The sequence below is a fragment of the Rhinolophus hipposideros genome (assembly GCF_964194185.1).
Source record: "Rhinolophus hipposideros genome assembly, chromosome: 2".
In the NCBI taxonomy this organism is placed as follows: domain Eukaryota; kingdom Metazoa; phylum Chordata; class Mammalia; order Chiroptera; family Rhinolophidae; genus Rhinolophus; species Rhinolophus hipposideros.
This window is the reverse complement of record NC_138048.1, coordinates 81170061-81188828: the sequence shown is the minus strand read 5'-3', so window position 1 is coordinate 81188828 and position 18768 is coordinate 81170061. Positions and strand designations below refer to the sequence as shown.

The window sequence follows — 18768 nt, the reverse complement described above, 5'->3', positions numbered from 1 at the left end:
ACAAATTACCTATAGCAATTGAAGGATATAGGTAAGGAAATTTTATTTTATTGTTTATTTTCTTAATTTTCCGGCATTAAATTCACTTTAAAAATTTACAGGCCTAGTTGTTTCTTTTTTATATATTCTATCATACTAGAAAGGCCCTGAGATATATCAGAAATTGGCTTTTTTTCCCCAAAACACATAGGGTCCAACTTGTATTTCCTTTGATTACTATCTGCAAGTCCAGAATTCTTTCTATTAGTCATAACTACAGTGGTTGGTTTCCAGGGTCATATGTGCTGTATTGGGGCTGTCTATATATTCAAGTCATAGCATAGTATTATAGATACATTGATACACACACACACAGCCTTACTTTCCAAAACACTGGCAGGTTTTTTTTTTTTTAGTTTCATTTCCATGAAATGAATGCTTTATACTGACTTTAATGAACTCTCTCCCTAAAAAGAAAAAAAAAATAATAATAATAATAGGAATAATTATTTCACCTTATTTCTGTTTGACCTAAAAAAAATCAGATTAAAGCCAAAGATCAGCGGGGAATCAAAAGTATTATAAAATAATATTTTTTTAAAGAACGAAGACCCTCCTTTTAGTTATAAAGTTGGCAAACACTTCAAAAACTCAGCACAGAAAACATCCTTTCGGGGTCCGTATTCTGAATGGCTCCTTCTCCCTTTCGCATGTTAAAAAGTTCTAACCTGATCCTTAAGGCCTCTTTCTATAAGCAGCATCCAAGCAGCATCTAGGGGCGGGAAGGGTGATGCCGGAGGTTAGAAATGTTCAACTGCAACATTGATTTGTGCCTGTCTCTCTCCCTCTGCCTCGCTGGCCTTTTTCCCGTTCATGAGGACTAGAATGTTTCCACATCAGTTAACTGCCTTCATAAAGCACCAGAAGGTCACACCAGCCCCAGACTGATCCTTTTCTTTGTGCTTATAATATAATTGGCTGATTGTGCCAGTGATGAGCGCGCCCCCTCCCCCAGCCCGGTCCTAGCTCCATGTTTGTTAGCCTCACTGCTGGTTTCCGAGGAGAGCAGCTCGCGGCGCGCTTCCCGGCACAAGCAGTGCCACTGCGCAGGTTGATCAGCGAAACAGCATCCATTTTAATCTGCGGGGAGCCCCTGCCTTCCCAGGGCGTTCTCTCCGCCAGTGGACGCTCCGCGCCTTCCCTCCGCAGCCGTGCTGAGCAGCCCTGCTTTGGGGTCTGCGCCCTAGGATGCACTGAGATGGTACATCAGGAGAACTGTTCGTATCAGGTAAGATTTAAAGGCTGATTGTGAGGCCGGCATCCTTTGGGAGAGGAGGCCTTCCTCTTCCAAAGCAGCAGGTTGCTTCTTTCCGGATTTTCAAGGGATTTTGCCATCCTCCACTCCTGGCCTTCGTTGCATACAGTATCTGAATTGTAATTAGGTTTTCTGGGGACTAATGGGGCAGAAAACGCTGCTTCCTTGGCCTTTAAAGCATATGTGAAATCCACTGAGGTGATCTGTGCTTTGCATATTCCGTATATCTATTTAGAACTGTAATTGAATTTAAGGGGCTTCAGAGGAGGAAAATCTGGTGGAAATTTCACATAGATAGCATTGAAGAGCATGATATGTGCTTATCCCATGGGATGTGAGTTGCTTCACATCCAGTTTTTAGGATTGTCTTTAAGGAAATTATGTAAATGGGAAGTAATTGATGATCTTAGAATTTTTCAAAAATCAGCCAGCATTCACTTGACATTTAAAGTTGCACTTGTATATCTTTCCAAAGTTATTTTTACTAGTATATTGTTTTAAATGGTTAGTAAATAAGAATTAAGATACCAACATGCATCAAAAAAAACTTGAAATAGAAAATTAATAATACATGTTCATCTATATGCTAATTTGCTATCTGGAGTTTTGAATTAAACACTTAGACGATTTCAAAAGACCCGTTCTAGAAGTTAATAACTCCTTCCTGCGACTTCAGCTGTCACTGTTGAGGCAGCATTGAAAATATCCTTATTGTAAACAGACAGCGAGAATGTTCTCCGAGAAATTGCTCTCTGCAGCAGCAAGCATGGCTAGTCCAAGTCCTGGATAGTTAACATTGGGGTGTTACTCAACTGACCGAGTTTAGAAGCTCTGAGAGACCAATTCTCTAACTTAACAATGCCTCTTCCTTGTGTGAGGTAGGTTACCCGAGACCAGCAGGTGTTTCTCATAAGGTCAGGTTTCACCCTGGTAAGTGTATGCTGGCAGAATAGTACATTTCAGAAGACTTAAAGGCAATGGTTTCTCAGCTAAGTATAGTGTGCCTATATATTTATACACTCTTTTCTCTGCTTAGTAATTGGAATTTTGTAATTGTAGGCTTGTTTTATAATATTTCATTTTATAGTACATTTAGGTCCATAGATCCTAAATATTGAAATTTGTGCTTCACTGAAATTCTTCGCAAGAGAAAGGGCTCAAGATGTCGAGGAAACAACTAAAACCTCACTTAACATGTAGGACAGAACTTGGAAGTGGAGAATGTCAAATATCTATGGAGAGCCTAACCTACTTCTGGTGTGGCTCCAGATCATTAAATGACTATAATAATTAAAATAATTTTTCTTCTCTCTCTTCAGAGAAACTAGGTACTTTAATTTTTGAAAGGCAAGCTACTATAAGATTATTCCCTATGTCTTTTCATTAGCTTGAACATAAAATCAGTGTTTATAGGTCAAAAATTGGTCAAATATCAGCAATTTCATCTTGAGAGGAGGGATTTTTGTTAGCCTATTGCTTTTTCCAATGGAAGACAAATTGATTTTATATAAACTACAACATATAACACTGTCATTGTGTGTTTAATAGTTTTAAAGTATTTATGGCTTATTTCCACAATAAAAAGTGTATTAGACACATAATAATCCATAGCTTCTGCATCTCCATGGGGCTTTGTAGTAGAACTACCTTCCTCTGTATGTTCTTTGAAAAGCTCTTCCTTTATACATAACTCAGCAAAAAGCAGAAACATTAACCTTGAAGCCAAGTCTCAATCCCACTAAGAAACCTTCGTTTTAGAACCCAGCTGGCACCAGACACTGGATTCAGAAATGGTGGTTGGCTTGATGTTATCATGGTCACTGGTGTTTATCAAGTTTGATGTTTTTCATAAACTTTCCCTTTTTTGGATGAGAGCATATTTATTTATTTATTGTTAAGGATGATAATGTGGTGGGTTAAAGCAACTTCCCTAGATTAGCATTTTTAATGAGTAGATAGAATGTATTTGTAGGACTGATTCCTCCCATAAATGTATACCAACGTTTCTTAATGGAGAGTCCAGGAATGGGGCTTCAGGGGCCATTTCCCCCAAAATTACATGCTTGTTGTGGTGCGTATGTCTAGACGTATATTATCATTACAGTTCTTATCATTGTCATCAGCGTCATTATAGCAATAATGGCCTCCTAACTGGTCTTGCTGCTCCTGCCTTTAGATGATCTTTTAAAACCCAAGTCAGAGCTTGTCACCCATCTCAAACTTCTCCTCAGAATAAAAGTGGACCCCTGTTTCCTCTTGGAGTCCTCTCCCACAATCCCCTTTCCCGTCACTCCCCTCCCACCACTTGGCCTGGCTCTGCCTTTGCCATCCTGTCCCTTCTCCGTGGCATGTGCTTCCCCCACACAGGGTTGCCAGATTTAGCAAATAATCTACAGTGTCTGAGACATGCTTATACTAAAAAATTATTCACCGTTTACCTGAAATTCAAATTCCCTTGGGCATCGTGTGTCTGTTGTCAGTAACCCCATGGCTTCCTGTCGATTTCTTTGGGTCTTTGCTCAAATGTCACTTTCTCGGGGAAGCCTTCTCTGGACTTACTATGACAACTTCCAACTCCCCAGTTCTACTTCAGTATTTGTTACACGTCTCTCATTTATTTTTATACTTGGCATTCATCACCACCCATCAGAGTACATATTTTACTTATTTGTCTGTTTTCTGTCTCCTTCATTCCATGTAAACAACATGAGGGTGGGGACTTTCAAATTTGTATCCATCTGCTTTCCCAGTGCTTTGTGCTTAGAAGAATCCCTCAAGTAATATAGATGGCTATCTACTGTACATAAAATTGACTAAAAAAAAGGCATCGTAAACATACTATAGCATCATGGTTTCTTATGTTTTGATAGCTAGTGGGATGATTTTCAGTTGTACTCTGTCCCTCCACCCCCACCATTAACCTGCACCAGTTTCATTGTCTGTGGGTCAGATTATCCCTTTATTTCTTTGTTACTTTTCTCATCTGTGAAATGGGTTTTTTCCTAGTTAACATCCTGGGTTGAAAATTGGCAGGTCCCCTGCCCAAGGTTACCTTCCTGCATAAACAAGGCTGTTACCAGTGAGAATGGTGAGGCAGCCCAGGAAAGCCATGTACCATTTCATGTCTCAATTATTTGTTGCTAATATAGGGAACTATAATTGATTCTTGTATACTGCTTTCCCAAATGTATGACTGTTTTGAAAAAAGAGAGTTTCACCGCTACCAAGAGCCTGAAAACCTCTGTTGGAGATGTTTGCATGCACTGTGCTTTGAACAATTTAATCCAAGGAGAGATGATCCAAGAGAAATCCTCAGGACAAATTTTGTGTGTTTTTAAAGGTTCTCACGTTGTCATCCTCTCTGTGTACTTTACTCCCTCCCAGAATTTACATTAGGGAAGAGGTTACTGAGGCATGTGTTGTCATTTTTATTTGTAGCCCTGTTAAAAGATAGAGCTATCGACCGCCATTTTCCAGTCTTGGGAGGAAGCCAGCCTCTTCAGGAAAGAAGCTTGCCCACAGCTATAGGCCTGGCAGCCTTCAAGGGGCCAAATTCTTCTAAACAGCCTCTGATGGAAAGCTTTGAGATACTGTTAACTTGAAAGCACAAGTTTAGGTCAGAGGGTCCATTTTGCTTAAAAGTTCCCAAATATTTTCTCCTCTTTCCCAGCGGTTGTTTTTTGGGGGGGACTGGTGTGTATATAAAAACAATGCCATGCTTTCATCTCTTTCTTTCCGTTGCTCACATTCCCTTACGACCACCTCAGATACAAATCACACCCTCACATTCTTTGCCAACTGTGGAAATGGAGACTTGAAAGAAAAAAAGTAAAATGATACATGAATGACTCTCATCTCTTTTCTCCCTCCGGAGCCTAAAGAGACTCTTCTTCAGACACATACCTGGTCTTGAGGAAGCAAGGTCGCAATCTGCGATGCTTCCGCATTTCCATAAACTAAACTCCACACCCCTCTGCCATGGCCTTTAAAGCCTAACCAAGACCTATCCGCATCTCCGAGCAGAAACACTCCTCCCCCTAAATCCTGCACTCCTGCCCTCACATCGCCACCGCTTCTTTTTCTTCACTGCCTCTGCCTGGAATGTCTCCCCCTCTTTTACCACCTGCTCCTACCTGTTGCAGGCTGATGCAGTTTTCAAGGTTTGACCTCCTTCAGGAAACTTTCCCCTCTCATCCCTCTGTCAAAAGTGCTCGTTCCCAGTGCACTTTGTTTTTCCCTGTTAGAACCTGTTTGCACCTAGTGACGTGTAAGTCTGTCTTCTGCCCCCCATTAGACAACAGACTTCTTGAAGACAAGGGCCTTGTTTTCATTTCCTGCCCTACACACAGAGTGTGTGTTCCATAAATGTTTGTTGGATTGAATTGCATTTTCTGCAGTTGGTGGTGGTCTGTGTTCCCAGGGTCAGGATTTCCCATCATAGTCACCAGAGAGAAGCCCAGATCTGTGCATTGCAGCAGTTAATGGAGCTGACCCCAGCACTCCGTGAACCTGGCTTGTGAGCCTCTTGGCCAGGTGCCAGCATTTCCAACATCCCATGTGCCAAAATGGGGAACAAAGTACAAGGAACAAACTGAATGAGACACATCCCAGCCTTCCCTGAGACAATGCATTAAGAACATACCTCCGTACCTACTTCTCTTTCACCCATGAATTTTCCCAAGGTGAACCTCATGGTCTATCCCCATCCACTTTTTCAAGATACCTGTGGTCCTTTGGGGCAAATACTCATACCCAATCCACCTTCCTTAATACATTGAATTTTGCAAAGTTTCAATAAATCTTTTTACCCTATGGAGGGATCATTTTACTGCCTCCTGAAACACCAAATTTTTCTTAGGCAAAATGTTTCAGCCCAATTGAAGTATCATACTTAAAATATAAGATACCCTATATTGGCCTCAAATGATAAAACTAGGGAGTATGTAGATTTAAGTAGCCCATCGAGATGTTTTGAAAATTGCTGGAGAAAGGAGTAAACAGCCTTCATGCCCAGATTGTAGTGGGTTACTTAATAGTTAACAAAGGAAAGGAAATATATTCTACCCTATTGACACCAGGCCAAGTGAGGACTCATTTCCCAGTCCCTTCTTCCTGTGAAGGAGAAAACAAGGTATCAAATTTGAGTTCATTTAAGATTCCGCAGAATTTAAGCCTGGTTTTGTCCACAGCAGGGAAAAATGTATTAACCTAATGGAAAAGGGAATTTCAAAGCATTTCAGTGAACTATTTGATTTAGGCTTTTAAATATAAGTTCAGTGAAACAGTTTTCTGTCTTATTGTATAGATTTTTTTTAATGAGAAACATTTTTCCCCCTATTAGTAGCGTTGAAGAATACTTTGTCTTCATTGTTTTGCCTGGTTATATTTGTGTTTTGCCTTGTTGAGATACGGTATGTTTTTCTGAGGAGGCAGTAACATAGCTGTCACCTTAAAAAGAAAATAATTCTGGATGTAAATTTATCTGCACTTGTTTTTAGCCAAAAAAGATATCGAAAATCTAATTTATATGTTTTAACACAAAGGGAGCAGAGCAGTAAGTCCCCAAATGAAAACAAACAAAAAAATCATCTCAACTGAACTTTGTTATAGGCTTGATCTGAAATAGAAATTTAGTACAAACACAAACATTCCTGTTTAAAGTAGCACTGGGGGCCTCAAACATCGTGATTCAGACATGAAATGATTTTAAGAAACAAAACTGCAACACGTATTTTAAGCCAAACTTCTAGCATTTTCTCTTGGAAAAGGGGTGGTGATGGGGATAAGGGAATGAGAACATCTCTTTGGTACGTATCAGTGCATCCATGATTTTTGGAGAGTAGAGATGCCCCATTCACACACACACACATACGCACACACAGAAAATCTTGTGTAACTAATCACTTTCACATGAAGCAGCTCAACATTAATAGAGCCCTATCCTATTATTTATTTCTGCCCTACATGACAAGGGCAAATTTGAAATCTTGGTGTCCTTAGCATTCCACGGTGCGCTATGTAGAAACATCAGAAATTACCACACTTTATGAAATAAAAAGTTCTTTGACTGAAATGCTTGAATTCAGAAGACCATCAGAAAGCCTACTGACAGGGTTGGAGAGCCATTAATGGGGAAATAGTAACACGGAGAAACGGAATGAGGTGATTAATGCTGGTCGGAAGCCACCAAAGTGACCACAGCTGAGTTTCTCATACTCAGGTTTTCAGTTGGGCAGAAAGATTTATGTCTGTGGCCCTCAAGCTTTTTGATCTGGGTAAATGTTTGGCACTCTGTCTACTCCCCACACTTCTCCTTCCTCTACCCTACACTCCCAATGCCATTATCTCCTTTTTTCTTAGCATACACTGAAAAGTCAATTGAAAAATTGACTGCATAATTTCATGGCTTATCTAGCTGTCAGAACCTTAATTGAAAAGTAAGGCACATTTAGATGAATTTTGCACAGAAGAAAACAATAATTTATTTGAAAAGAGATTATAACTCAAGGCTGAGTTTGTACAGCACGTGAAATTTGGATGTTAAGGCTGAAGGGAAGGCAGTGGGGCGCCGAAGGGTTAATCAGGATGAACGAGAGTTACTATCTTTGAAAATCTTTTGACGCTGCATAAGTGATTTCCCAGTAATGTGGTCAGTGTTCTCAGAGTCAATAATTTCCACCAGTGCCCGATAATGATCATTTAAAAGCATTAGCTCACATGACCAATGCGCCTTGCCGTTTAGGTCATGGCTTGACAGGAAGCTGAAGCTCTCCATCCTAGTCCTTGAATTTCAGGGCAGAGGGATGGGGTGAGAAGAGGCCCTTTCAACCTCAGGGATTGTGAGTGGCTGTGGGTACATTTGCTAAGGGAAAGCATTAGTGTCTGGGCCCACATTAGGCCAGCACAGTTCATTTTAGAGAGAGTGGCGGTAGAGGAAAGAAACAGAAAATTCTCTGTAGGAAGGACATAACTGACTGTTATCGCCTCGTTTGCATAGCTGCTGCAAAACCACCAAGCATTCGTTACCTTGAGCTCATCTTCCAAAGTGGTGTTTCGTTCCGTTTTGTCCTTTCCGGTATTTATCTGGACCTTTTGGAAGTGAAATTAATCACAGTGTTGATCCCAAACATCTAAAGTCAGGATCTTGCCACCGGGCCTAGAAATATGATCTAAAATATAAGGATAATGGCTTATAATGAATTCTTTCAAGGTTTAGAGCTCTACTTCTGACATGTAAGGTGCATTCAGAAATTCGAGAGCTGTTTTAAAACTGCATGTTCTGATTCAGTAGGTCTGGGGTAGGACCAGAGAGTTTTCTTTCCCAGTAAGCTCCCAGGTAATGTGGATGCTGTTGTCAGAAGGATTTGGAGTCACTTTGAGTAGCGAAGCTCTAGAAAACATCAGAGATCACGATAGGAAAGTATCAGCTATTCTGAGCTGGTACAAGCCATCCAAATGGTGGTGGGATAGCTCCTTCTGGGAAGGGTCTGCGCTGAGTCTGTCTGTGTGCTGAGCACTTTAGGGAGGGTGCAAAGAAAAGTCACCACCACTGGGAACCGTCCTGCAAGCTCTTACCTCCGTGTTTCAGGAGACGGTCCATCACTTGTCCCTATATAGTGCTTAATGTACGTGTGTAGACGCATATATGTATACATACAGTCAATATAGTATTACTATAAATTTGAATATGTATATATATTTGTATAGTTAACAATGAGAGTTTAGTCATTTTAACTATATATTTAAGCCCACCCTACTAAAAGTAAATAAAATATTAGTGATTAGGCTTACAGTTTTATGTATTTTACTAAGTCTTACAATCTCTAAATGTTTGTAGTTTCATTCATGTTAGGCTTGATTATAGATCGTTAAGTGGACTGCTGTGATCACTTAGGTAAAAGACTGAAAGTCATAAAATTCCTGGTAGCACCAGAGCAGACCCATTTTTAACTTTGAACATATGTGATTTCCACAGAAGATTGTGGTTGAAAAGCAGTAATATGAACCATTAATATTAATATTTCCTACTTTGGACAGCATTTAGAGAAACACTTTAAGCCACACATACATTTCTCCTTTGTTTACGTGTTTATTCAGCAGCCCTTCAGTGTCCACTTAATGTGTGTAAAGCAGTGTCTAGATGCTGAAGGGAAAACAAGATGAATAAACACACATCCTCGCCCCCTTAAAAGAAGTCTTGAAAGCATAACAGCTATTGAAAAGAACCCTCAGTGGTGCTGAGAACACCATGGCGCACTGGAAAGGAAAATTCACTGGGCAGCGGGTTAGGTCCTAAGCGTCCGTGAAGGAGATTTTTCTTATTTTATTTCTTGAGGTCTTGGCAGGGGATGGTGGCGATACATGCTGGGTATTCCAGATGTGCAATTTATCTTGAGTATGTGATATTGTTATGAGCGCTGCCGGAATTCTATCTGTATTAAATCCTAACCTTTAAAAGCTGTGCTTGATTAGTGTGTGCAGTTGTTTCTTACTGAGGCAGCCAGTGGGAGACGGTCTCTCACACCCGTTTAGAGTGTGGGCCCCAGAAGCAGAGGGCCCAGGTTCAAATTCTAGCGTGACCATTGGCAAGCCGCCACGCTGACAGCAAGTTGCTTAACCTCACTGAGCACTCGCTCAGCTATAAAATGCAATTCCTAATAGTAACTACTCCAAAGGGTTACTGTGAAGATTGAAGACCTGTGTAAGTGGCCCAGGTAAAGTGGCTGGCACATAGGAAGCCCTCAGTAAGGGGTAGCTATTGTCATTATGCTAATATGTCATGTAGTGAGATGCATGCTTCCTTCACTTGAAGTAACCTCCTTTGAAGGATTTAATATACACAGGACCCTTCACAGTAGAGAGACTTCATTTTATCCCCAAAGCCTTAACCTTGGAGAATTCTCCAGTGTTGAAAACACCCACACGGGGGAAGCATAGCCTCCCACCCCTGGGCGGTGTTCTGGGCTTCTTGCATGCAGATAGTGGGCGCTGCGCCTGGAGGGTTCTGGAGTCTGGAGGAGAGTAAGACAAGGCAGATGTCTGCTAGGGAGAAGCCATGCCCAAATGCAAGTGTGGCTCAGGAAATACAATTTCTCATCGTTCTCATCATACTCTCTAGAAAATGTGCAAGTCATTCTCTTGGGAACTGAGGTGGGGGAGCTGAGGGTGGAGTTAAGGGAGGATTTGGAGTTGGGTTCCAGGGCTGCAGAGGGAAGTATTTGCTTTACAAAAGGAGGGCTACCGTGAACTACAGTGAGACACAGTTATGCCCCAAGTCTTCAACACATTGAATTAAAAAAAAAAAAATTTGTGGAGAGAAATAGACAAGAGAATGTGAGAATGTCAGCAGAGGGTCAGTAGGCAAAAGCCTATCTCGAATGGTATTTTTTCTTTAAACTCTGTTCTTCACAGTGTTGAACTTGGTCAAGAATTCATATTGCAAAATGTATTGACTAGTCCATCTGCTGCTTTCTGTCTAGGCGTGTCAGTGTGAGATGGTGATGTCAAATGGAGGCTTGCCCTTTGAATTCTTCTTTGGCCCACCTCTCCTGCACACAGTAACTTTATCTTTTTTTTTTAATAAACAGTGGGTCTATTTTTTAGCTGTGGTAATTCGATAATGACGAGTGTGTTTGTGTGTGTACTTCTGTTACTCTGCTTCTTGCACCAAAACATCCTCCAGCTGTGGGTCTTTTCCTTCTCTGTATATAAAGCCAATAAACGAAACCAAAAGCCATGGGAAAAGGGTAAAGAGAGCAGTCGAAAGGAACGTTCTCTTTTGTGAAAAAGCCCGCCACTGGCTGAACTTTAAAGAAAAGTTGATGGATCTTTTTCTCTTGACTATATTTATAGAACAAAGCACTGAACCTGGGGCAAAGAAGGGTCCTTCTCTGTGTTACAAACAAATTTCATCCTTGTGCTGGGCTTCTACCGGAAGATGAGACTTTTACATCTGAGTGTAAGAAATAATTGGTTAAGGAACAAAGGGGGGGGGAGTAAAAACATCTGTCTTACAGGTTAGCCTTTAAATTATACTGTTTTCATTTTGTCATGGGATACCCGGCTTTTAAGTCACTGGTGAAGTCTGCAAGGCTGGATTTCTGCATATCTATTTTTATCCCATACACTCTACCCCCGGGTTCAGAGCAAGGTTGCTGGTTTCCTCACATAGCTCCTAGTTCCTATTCACACTCAGCCCTGAACTGGGGAGTTAAATCAGCTTTTCCTTGACTGGGAATAGGAAAGGTGCTGTGGAGAAGAATCCAGGCGGGATCATTCAGGGGAAGGTGACAGCAAGATGGTGGGCAGGCTGGACTTTCAACAAGCCGAGGTCAGTGCAGAGTACGCCTCAAACAACCAGCAGCTGCCCCTGTGCCAGAGCACAGGACAGACCAGGGAGGCTGGGTAGGGCGGTGTCTCTGGAACGGACGGGACAAGCACACGCACAGTCGGGCAGACTCTGAGCTGGCTTTCCACATCAGCATGCGCAGTAACCAGGGTACTGAGCAATTGGCACAGCAGCCTCACAGAATCCATGGCAGGTTATTTCTTAAGTGAAATTCTAAAGAGTTGAAGGATGAATTTGGACAGTGATGGAATGGATGACATCATCAGTCAAGAATCCCCATTGGATATGGAGGGGAATTATAAAGAGGTAAGGGGGGAGAGTTCTTTTGTTTGTAAACAATTGGACCATTTTTCTAACTGGGAGAAAGATCACCCTTGAGAAGTGGCCAGATTCCACATTCAGTGGCCATTGCCATAATATATTCAGGAAAGCTAAATGCACAGAATTGAACACATTAAAAGCTGGGAGAGTTCTTTCTGATTTTCTCCGCTTGTATTCATTAATACACATGTTGTTATTATTATGAAATTGAAAAAAATTCTATTATGTATTAGTTGCTAGTCAGGCTTTTTGTGTAAAGGAAGAATGTTTTAAATTATTGACATGTTGACAGTTCGCCTGCAATAAAATAATCACTAGAATGTTTAACCTATCTTTCCAAGTTTGACTTTTTTAACAATGAAAAATAAATTTTATTAAGAGAAGTGTGGGATTTTTAAAAAATTGATGAAGTATCAGCTAATTCTCTGCTTGCCTTTTGAAAGTTGGTAAATATATTTTTGGAATGTTTTATGTGGTAATTGTCTGGTAATAACAGGCCCAAGTAAAAATAGCTTTAGTTATATGGGTGAGGTCATGAAATTAAACTATAAGTACATGTTCGTGTCTCCACAGAAGGCTAAACACATACTATGTCCTTCCCCCTTACTATTTTCCATAAATCAAATGTAGTTCACAACATAGCACAGGATGTAATAAAATAAGGTCCCTTCCGTCATGGACCTGGAAAGTAAAACTTCTTTTCCATCAGAGGCAAATATCAGTTAATACAGTAAAACCTGCTGCTAAATTTTTAATTTGATCAAATACGTCACTCATGTTCATTTTTCCCAGAGTGAGATACAGAAAGAAGTTTCTATCTTGATAGATCCTTGCACATAATAATGTAAAATATGGCAGTTTATATCTTACATGCATAATTGTGTGTAGTATGGGGGCTGTTTTAAGTATATACTTTATTTCTTAGAGCAGTCCACAATAATTGATGGTCTTTCTCCAGAAGCTGAAACTAAATATGCAAAAGAGATTTAAATGAACTGCCATGTTACCCTGTGTGGTTTTTGTCCCTTGTGATCCCCTAGGAGGGAATGAGTGCCCAAGGTGATAAGTGCACAGAGTCCTGATACCCTAACACCTGTCAGCTGTCCTCTCCTGCAGGCAGTACATGTGCAAAAGATACTTGGTTAGACATTGATGTAATTTACAAAGTGAGTTCCCCCCCCCCATTAATCTAGTACCCACCTGGCGCTATACATAGTTATTACAATATTATTGACTATATTCCCTTGCTGTGTGTCTGAAACTACTATAAAATAATACTGAATGTCAACTGCAATTGAAAAATAAATGAATAAAGTAAAAAAACCTTTGTAATGAAAGTGTTAGATTCAATAGCAGTAGGTGATTATAATAACTTATTTTAGCAGTCTCATTATTAATAAAGCAAAGCTAACAGAGTAAATAAAATGATGCTTGGGACACTCAGCCATCAGTCAGTCACTTACCTAACCCAATTGAACAAGTGTAGAGTTCTCATCCTGCCTCTGTGTTTGGGGCCGAAGGACTGGTCACGGTTTTCTCTGTCAAACCATTATCTCAGATAGAAAAGTGTAGGTCAGTTTGGACTTAGAATTGCTAATGCCATCACAATAAAGTAATGGCCACTGTAGTTTTATACTACATAGAAACTGAGAGAGAGCCCAAATGCCTGGAATGAGTGAGCGATGATATGTGGCAACTTGATACAACACTGACCAAAGCCAGAAACAGGAAAGGCAAGGCTTGAGTAGCTTTCAAACATCAACAACAGCAACACTGAGTTGCATTGTGTAACCCGTTATCTAACTAAGGCAGTAGAATACCATATGTGATTTCAGGAGACAAAGTATCTGCTAGGTTAGTACAAAAGACCACAAGATGAAACGTGTAGAATGTCCAGAAGTCAGTATATATTGTTCTGACCCTAAACATGAGTGAGAGAGTTGTTCTCTTGTCATTTCAGCTTTTTAAGTAGCTTTCTCAGGCAAAGTGCTTTCAAATTCATGCATATCATGGGTACTATAAAGGCTTCATTATGCTAAAAAAGAAAAAAACACTACTCATACTTTCATTAAGAACTTCTGGTGAAACAGGGCAAATATGCTTTCTTTAAAATACAAAGAACAGGAAAAGAATTGCCTAGTATGAAAAATCACTTTCCCAATTAGAATCTTCCTTTTCTAAGTTTTCTCCTCTAATGTTTTGTTTTTGCTATTTGGTTGACTAAGTAGAAAATTAAATTACATGTCATAAAGCAGCGGTATGCAGGCTTTTTTACCTTGTACCCATTAGTATAATGTTTATGAGCCCATACCTCTAATATACAAATATACATATATTTCATTCATAAATTATATATCACTGTAAAAATGTATTATGTATGTATAAAACATATACACAAATAGATATTCTTAAATGTGTAAAATGATAAGAAAAGTTTTAATAATTTCTTCTTTCATCTCCAGTCACTTTGAGGTCAACTGCGAAAAACAATTGGAAAGTTGGTATACCCCTGCCTATCTACAACAGAACTTCCTATACTAGTTGCACTAATAAATACCACATGGGTATAGGGCTTATTTTACAAGGTTGTTTGAAAGCCAGGCTAATATCCTTCAGAGGAAAGGTCCCTTTCCAATGTCTAGAATTAGATTCCACACAGGCAAAGGAAGGAAAGGAGTGTGCTTCTGTTCCTTTTCCTTGGGGAAGGTCCTGAGGGTAAGAAGGACGTCTCACTAAGGACCGCGGTTTATGCAGTCTTAGTACCGCTAGGACAGAAAACAGGTCTCAGTATTTAGGAAGGAAAGCCTGCAGCTTGGCAGAATCCAAGGTGTGTATGTTCATTGCATCATTGCTCTGCCTGGCTCTGAGCAACCTCTAACTCCGTGGTAAACACCCACACAGCTGATTGTCTTCAGGACCAAGAGCACACAGCGTCCTGATTCCTTCAGCCATCACTCACCAAGAGCCCTCCTGTGTCCCTGGAATTGTGTGCAGGGCTAGGATCACAGAAGGGAGACGGGGCTTCCTGTCCAGGAGCTTACAGCTCTAATGGGGAGGCACGCAAACAAATAAGCTAACATGAAATTACTGCTGCCTGGAAGGACATTCAGAAGGCCGGTATGGACCTAGAAACATGCAGCCTGTGACTCCGAGAGCCTGGATAGACCCAAATTACACTGATGGAGAGACAGAAAGGAAATTAAGAAAATTGAACATAGAAAGCAGCAGAATCCCGGCTCTCACTTTGTCCCAGAGCAGAGCAAACACAGGGAAGCCGGTCCGGCCGTCTGTTCTGCGGCTGCTCCTCTCAGAGTATAGGGAGCTGTGGACAGGCCTTGTGTGGTCCAGGATGGGGAATGGCTTGCCTTGCTTTGTTATTCTGAGGTGCTGTCTCTAGTGTGCATCCAATTATGGTGAAAGATTAGGGAGGAGCCCGTGAAAAAATTAAAAGGCTGGAAGGAACAATATTTAAAGTGAAGCCACAGCTGCGCCTCATGTTTTTTTTAAAAGGTGAATGGAAATGACTGCTTGAGATAAACTGCAATAAACAGGAACACAGAATGCCAGCTGCCATTCCAGACAAGAGCTCTGCCCTCCCTACTCAATTACTGAGGAAAAGCAGCCGTCGACCTCCATTAACCCTTATGTCTTCCTGTCTATAAGGGCTGAATGCTCTGGAAGAACTCTGTTAAGTTACTGAACCCTGGAGCCTAGCCCCACCTCGGCCACCTGGGGACAACCTCCTCCTTTCTGAGCCAGGGTCTCCTTTTTCAAGGGAGCAGTTGGCATGGTTGGTCTTAGATGTGATGAATATGAAGCCTTGAGGCTTCTACTTCAGGGTTCTGTCCATCGTATCACCCTGTTGGCACACCTCAGTTAGCCAGCGTGGCCAGGGAATGGGTTGTGTGAAGTAAATAGATTTTCTGGATATATGGTATGTGAATTATATCTCAGTATCAAGATAAATCATATACATACTATGTGTGTGTCTGTGTGTGTGTGTCTGTGTGTGTGTTTTCACTGAGATATAATTCATATACCATCATATAAGATACTGTATATATAATTCACATACCATAAAATTCACCATTTCAGATTGTACGCTTAGATGGTTTTTAGTATATTTGTAAAGTGCAAACCACTACTAATTCCAGAACATTTTCATCACCCCCAAAAAGAAACCATGTGTCCATTAACACTTATTCCTAATTCTGCCCTCCCCTCCCAACCGTGAATCTACTTTCTATCTTTATGGATTTTGCTGTTCTGGACATATCTGGCTCTCTTTAGTCCCTTTCTCCACTCTTCTCACCAGCTTACCCCACACCCCTTCCTTTAATATTAACAGCTACCATTTAATAAGTTTCTCTCTGGGCCAGGCACTGTGCCAAGTACTTTCTATATAGTATTTCATCTAATCCTTAGAACAGCGTAAAAGATAGATATTATTATCCCTCTTTTCAGGGGGGAAACAAAAACAAAAACAGCAACTGGGGCTTAAAGTGTTTCTGTAACTTGCGCCAGAGTAAGTGACAGAGTCAAGATGTTGACTTGGGTCTTCTTGACCCCGATATCCCTGCCCCAGCCTCCTGCTCTTCCTTCTTATTGCACACTTGTGTCCAGCTTTCCCAGATCCCGAGTCCACCCTCTCATGGGAGGTTGAGGACACTAGCTCCCTGGCAGTTGATTGAGATTGGGCTGTTTCATAACCACGCAGTAGGTATTTTAGACTGTTGTGTTCTGACAGTGATACCGAATGACTGCGATGGTTTTACCAACTTCTAAAATGGCACCTGTTAAAAATAGAGTCCCCAGATAACCATGTCTTGTGTTAAAAAGTAGTCTCTGTAGGCAATCATTTGAGAACCAGAAAGAGCTCAAGAGGCTCCCAGCAGTTCGTTTTGGACATGCCGCTCGTAAAGAAAGAAAACTTTAGTTTTCAGCTGTATTCCTTTAGGATTTAATGTTGAAACACTTCCACAACAGTCAGCATCTTTGTGCATTGCGCCTTGGGCTCCTTGATCGTCACCAAAGTTGCCATTCAGCCCGTAAGTGGCTGCTGAACTTCAACCCTTGGTGTTTGTTCAATACCTTTGCTCAGGGCTTTAACAATTAAGAGTATTCAAGTGTGAAGGACTCTGCACAGTAGCACTTCTATCTGCCTGCTTTTGTTTTTATCTCCTCCCCGTAGCATGAGAAGGAATGCAGTCACGTCAAAACCACGCTCAGGATTAAATAGTAATTATAAACAAATGTCTGTGCTCTGGACTGGCATCCCAAAACTTTTGATAACGGCCAATTCTCAAGTAACACAGGTCCTAGAATCCTTCCTTCCCCTTGGGTGCCTGTCCTGGACACTGGTCCAAGGCCAGGCCTCCCATGAGCACTTACGCTGAAGAAGCCAAACCCTGGTCTCAACCCTGCCCAGCACTTCGGCCTGACATCTGATCCAGAGGACTTGTTTGAGCAGATCAGTGCAAGGACGCAGAGATTTCCACAGCATTTCAGTAAACCGTTCTGGACTGTTTAGTGTAAGTGTCTGAAATGGAAAACGTCAGAAATACAAACTGAAAAGAAAGTGTCCAGACATAATAGCCATTCAGTGATACAACGGGAAGAGAGTCTAGGTTATTTAACTAATAGTTCCACGAATAATTGGAAAAGCTCTTCTCAGGATATAAAATAAGATGCAAAAACTTGAAATAACCAGCACAGTGCAAGTATTTATGTATTTGACATTCAAGAGCGTATGATTCATTTTCTTATAAAATGTTGTTTTTATATTTTGATCTCCTAACAAGCCCATGGTTGTTTCAGTGAGAAAATAATTAGAAAGTACTGTCGTATATTTGGGTTTTATTTTTATTTTAAAGAAAAATGAAGAAAATGTCCCTAAGGAAAAAATATTAATAAGCGCTGTACTTTTGGTTCCTAATGTTTAAAAGGCTTAGACTCCTCCACTCCCAGAATGCTGCCGCCTCTGATTGTTCATGTAAAGCTGCCTTTCTTACAAGCGGAGAAGAGAAATAAAAGTGACTATCGTTTCCATAAAGGAAGAGTACTTTTCCACAGGGAGCTCCAGAATTTTCCACAGGGAGCTGCATTGCCTGCTGGGTGCTGCTCACGGTAATGATGCCAGCTATCACCAGGCAGTAGATTGCACTGAAGCAAGGGGATCATTCATTGCTTCAAAACAGGCCTCCTGGCAAGGCCCTGGCAGAAGCCAGATGGCTACAAATGAAATCCACCTGGATGCGGAGTCTGAACATTCCACATGGAACAGATTTGTGCACAATTAAAGAAGAACCAACTCGGTTTCCTCTGGCTGCTTGATCTGTTCAATTGTTCGATGGTTCTCAAAAGTGTCTGAACCAGTAGCATCTGGAAACTTGTTCCCCATGCACTCTCAGCCCCACCCTACATCTTCTGAATCAGAAAAAGTCTAGGGTTTTACAAGCCTGGTGATTCTCATGCATAAGCAAGTTTGAGAACTGCTGGTTTAAATCTATTAGGTTGGTGCAAAAGAAATTGCAGTTTAAAAGGTTAAAAGTAATTGCAAAAACCACACTTACTTTTGCCCCAACCTCGTATTTGTAACAGAAAGAGAGCCGTTTTGTGTGTGTGCCCACCTGTGCAATTCTCCATGGGGCACACCTGCATCACAGCAACTTCCTGGCATCCTGACTTCCCTTATGGGGTGTGGGGGACCAGGGTATTCATCAGCGTCTGAAATAATGCAACCCCAGTCCTTTGGAAGTTTTCCCTGCGTGGAGCATTGCTTTTCTTTTTCCCATTGGTGGAAAGT

General features: G+C 41.1%; 1 protein-coding gene across 4 annotated transcripts in view; it reads left to right on the top strand.

Moving 5' to 3' along the window:
* The window catches only part of LOC308489126 (IQCJ-SCHIP1 readthrough transcript protein), a 677105-nt gene that overhangs the window by 624211 nt on the left and 34126 nt on the right, over nt 1-18768 (top strand). Inside the window, exon 1 of one of the 4 annotated variants that reach the window (XM_081029802.1) lies at nt 778-1267. The exons of 2 other annotated variants lie outside the window; for them this stretch is intronic. In XM_081029802.1, coding sequence (XP_080885928.1) covers nt 1010-1267 — 258 coding nt within the window. In that variant the 5' untranslated portion in view covers nt 778-1009. Of the gene's footprint in view, nt 1-777; nt 1268-11430; nt 11949-18768 lie in introns of those variants that run through there. One more of the 4 variants, XM_081029803.1, reaches the window with a different exon arrangement.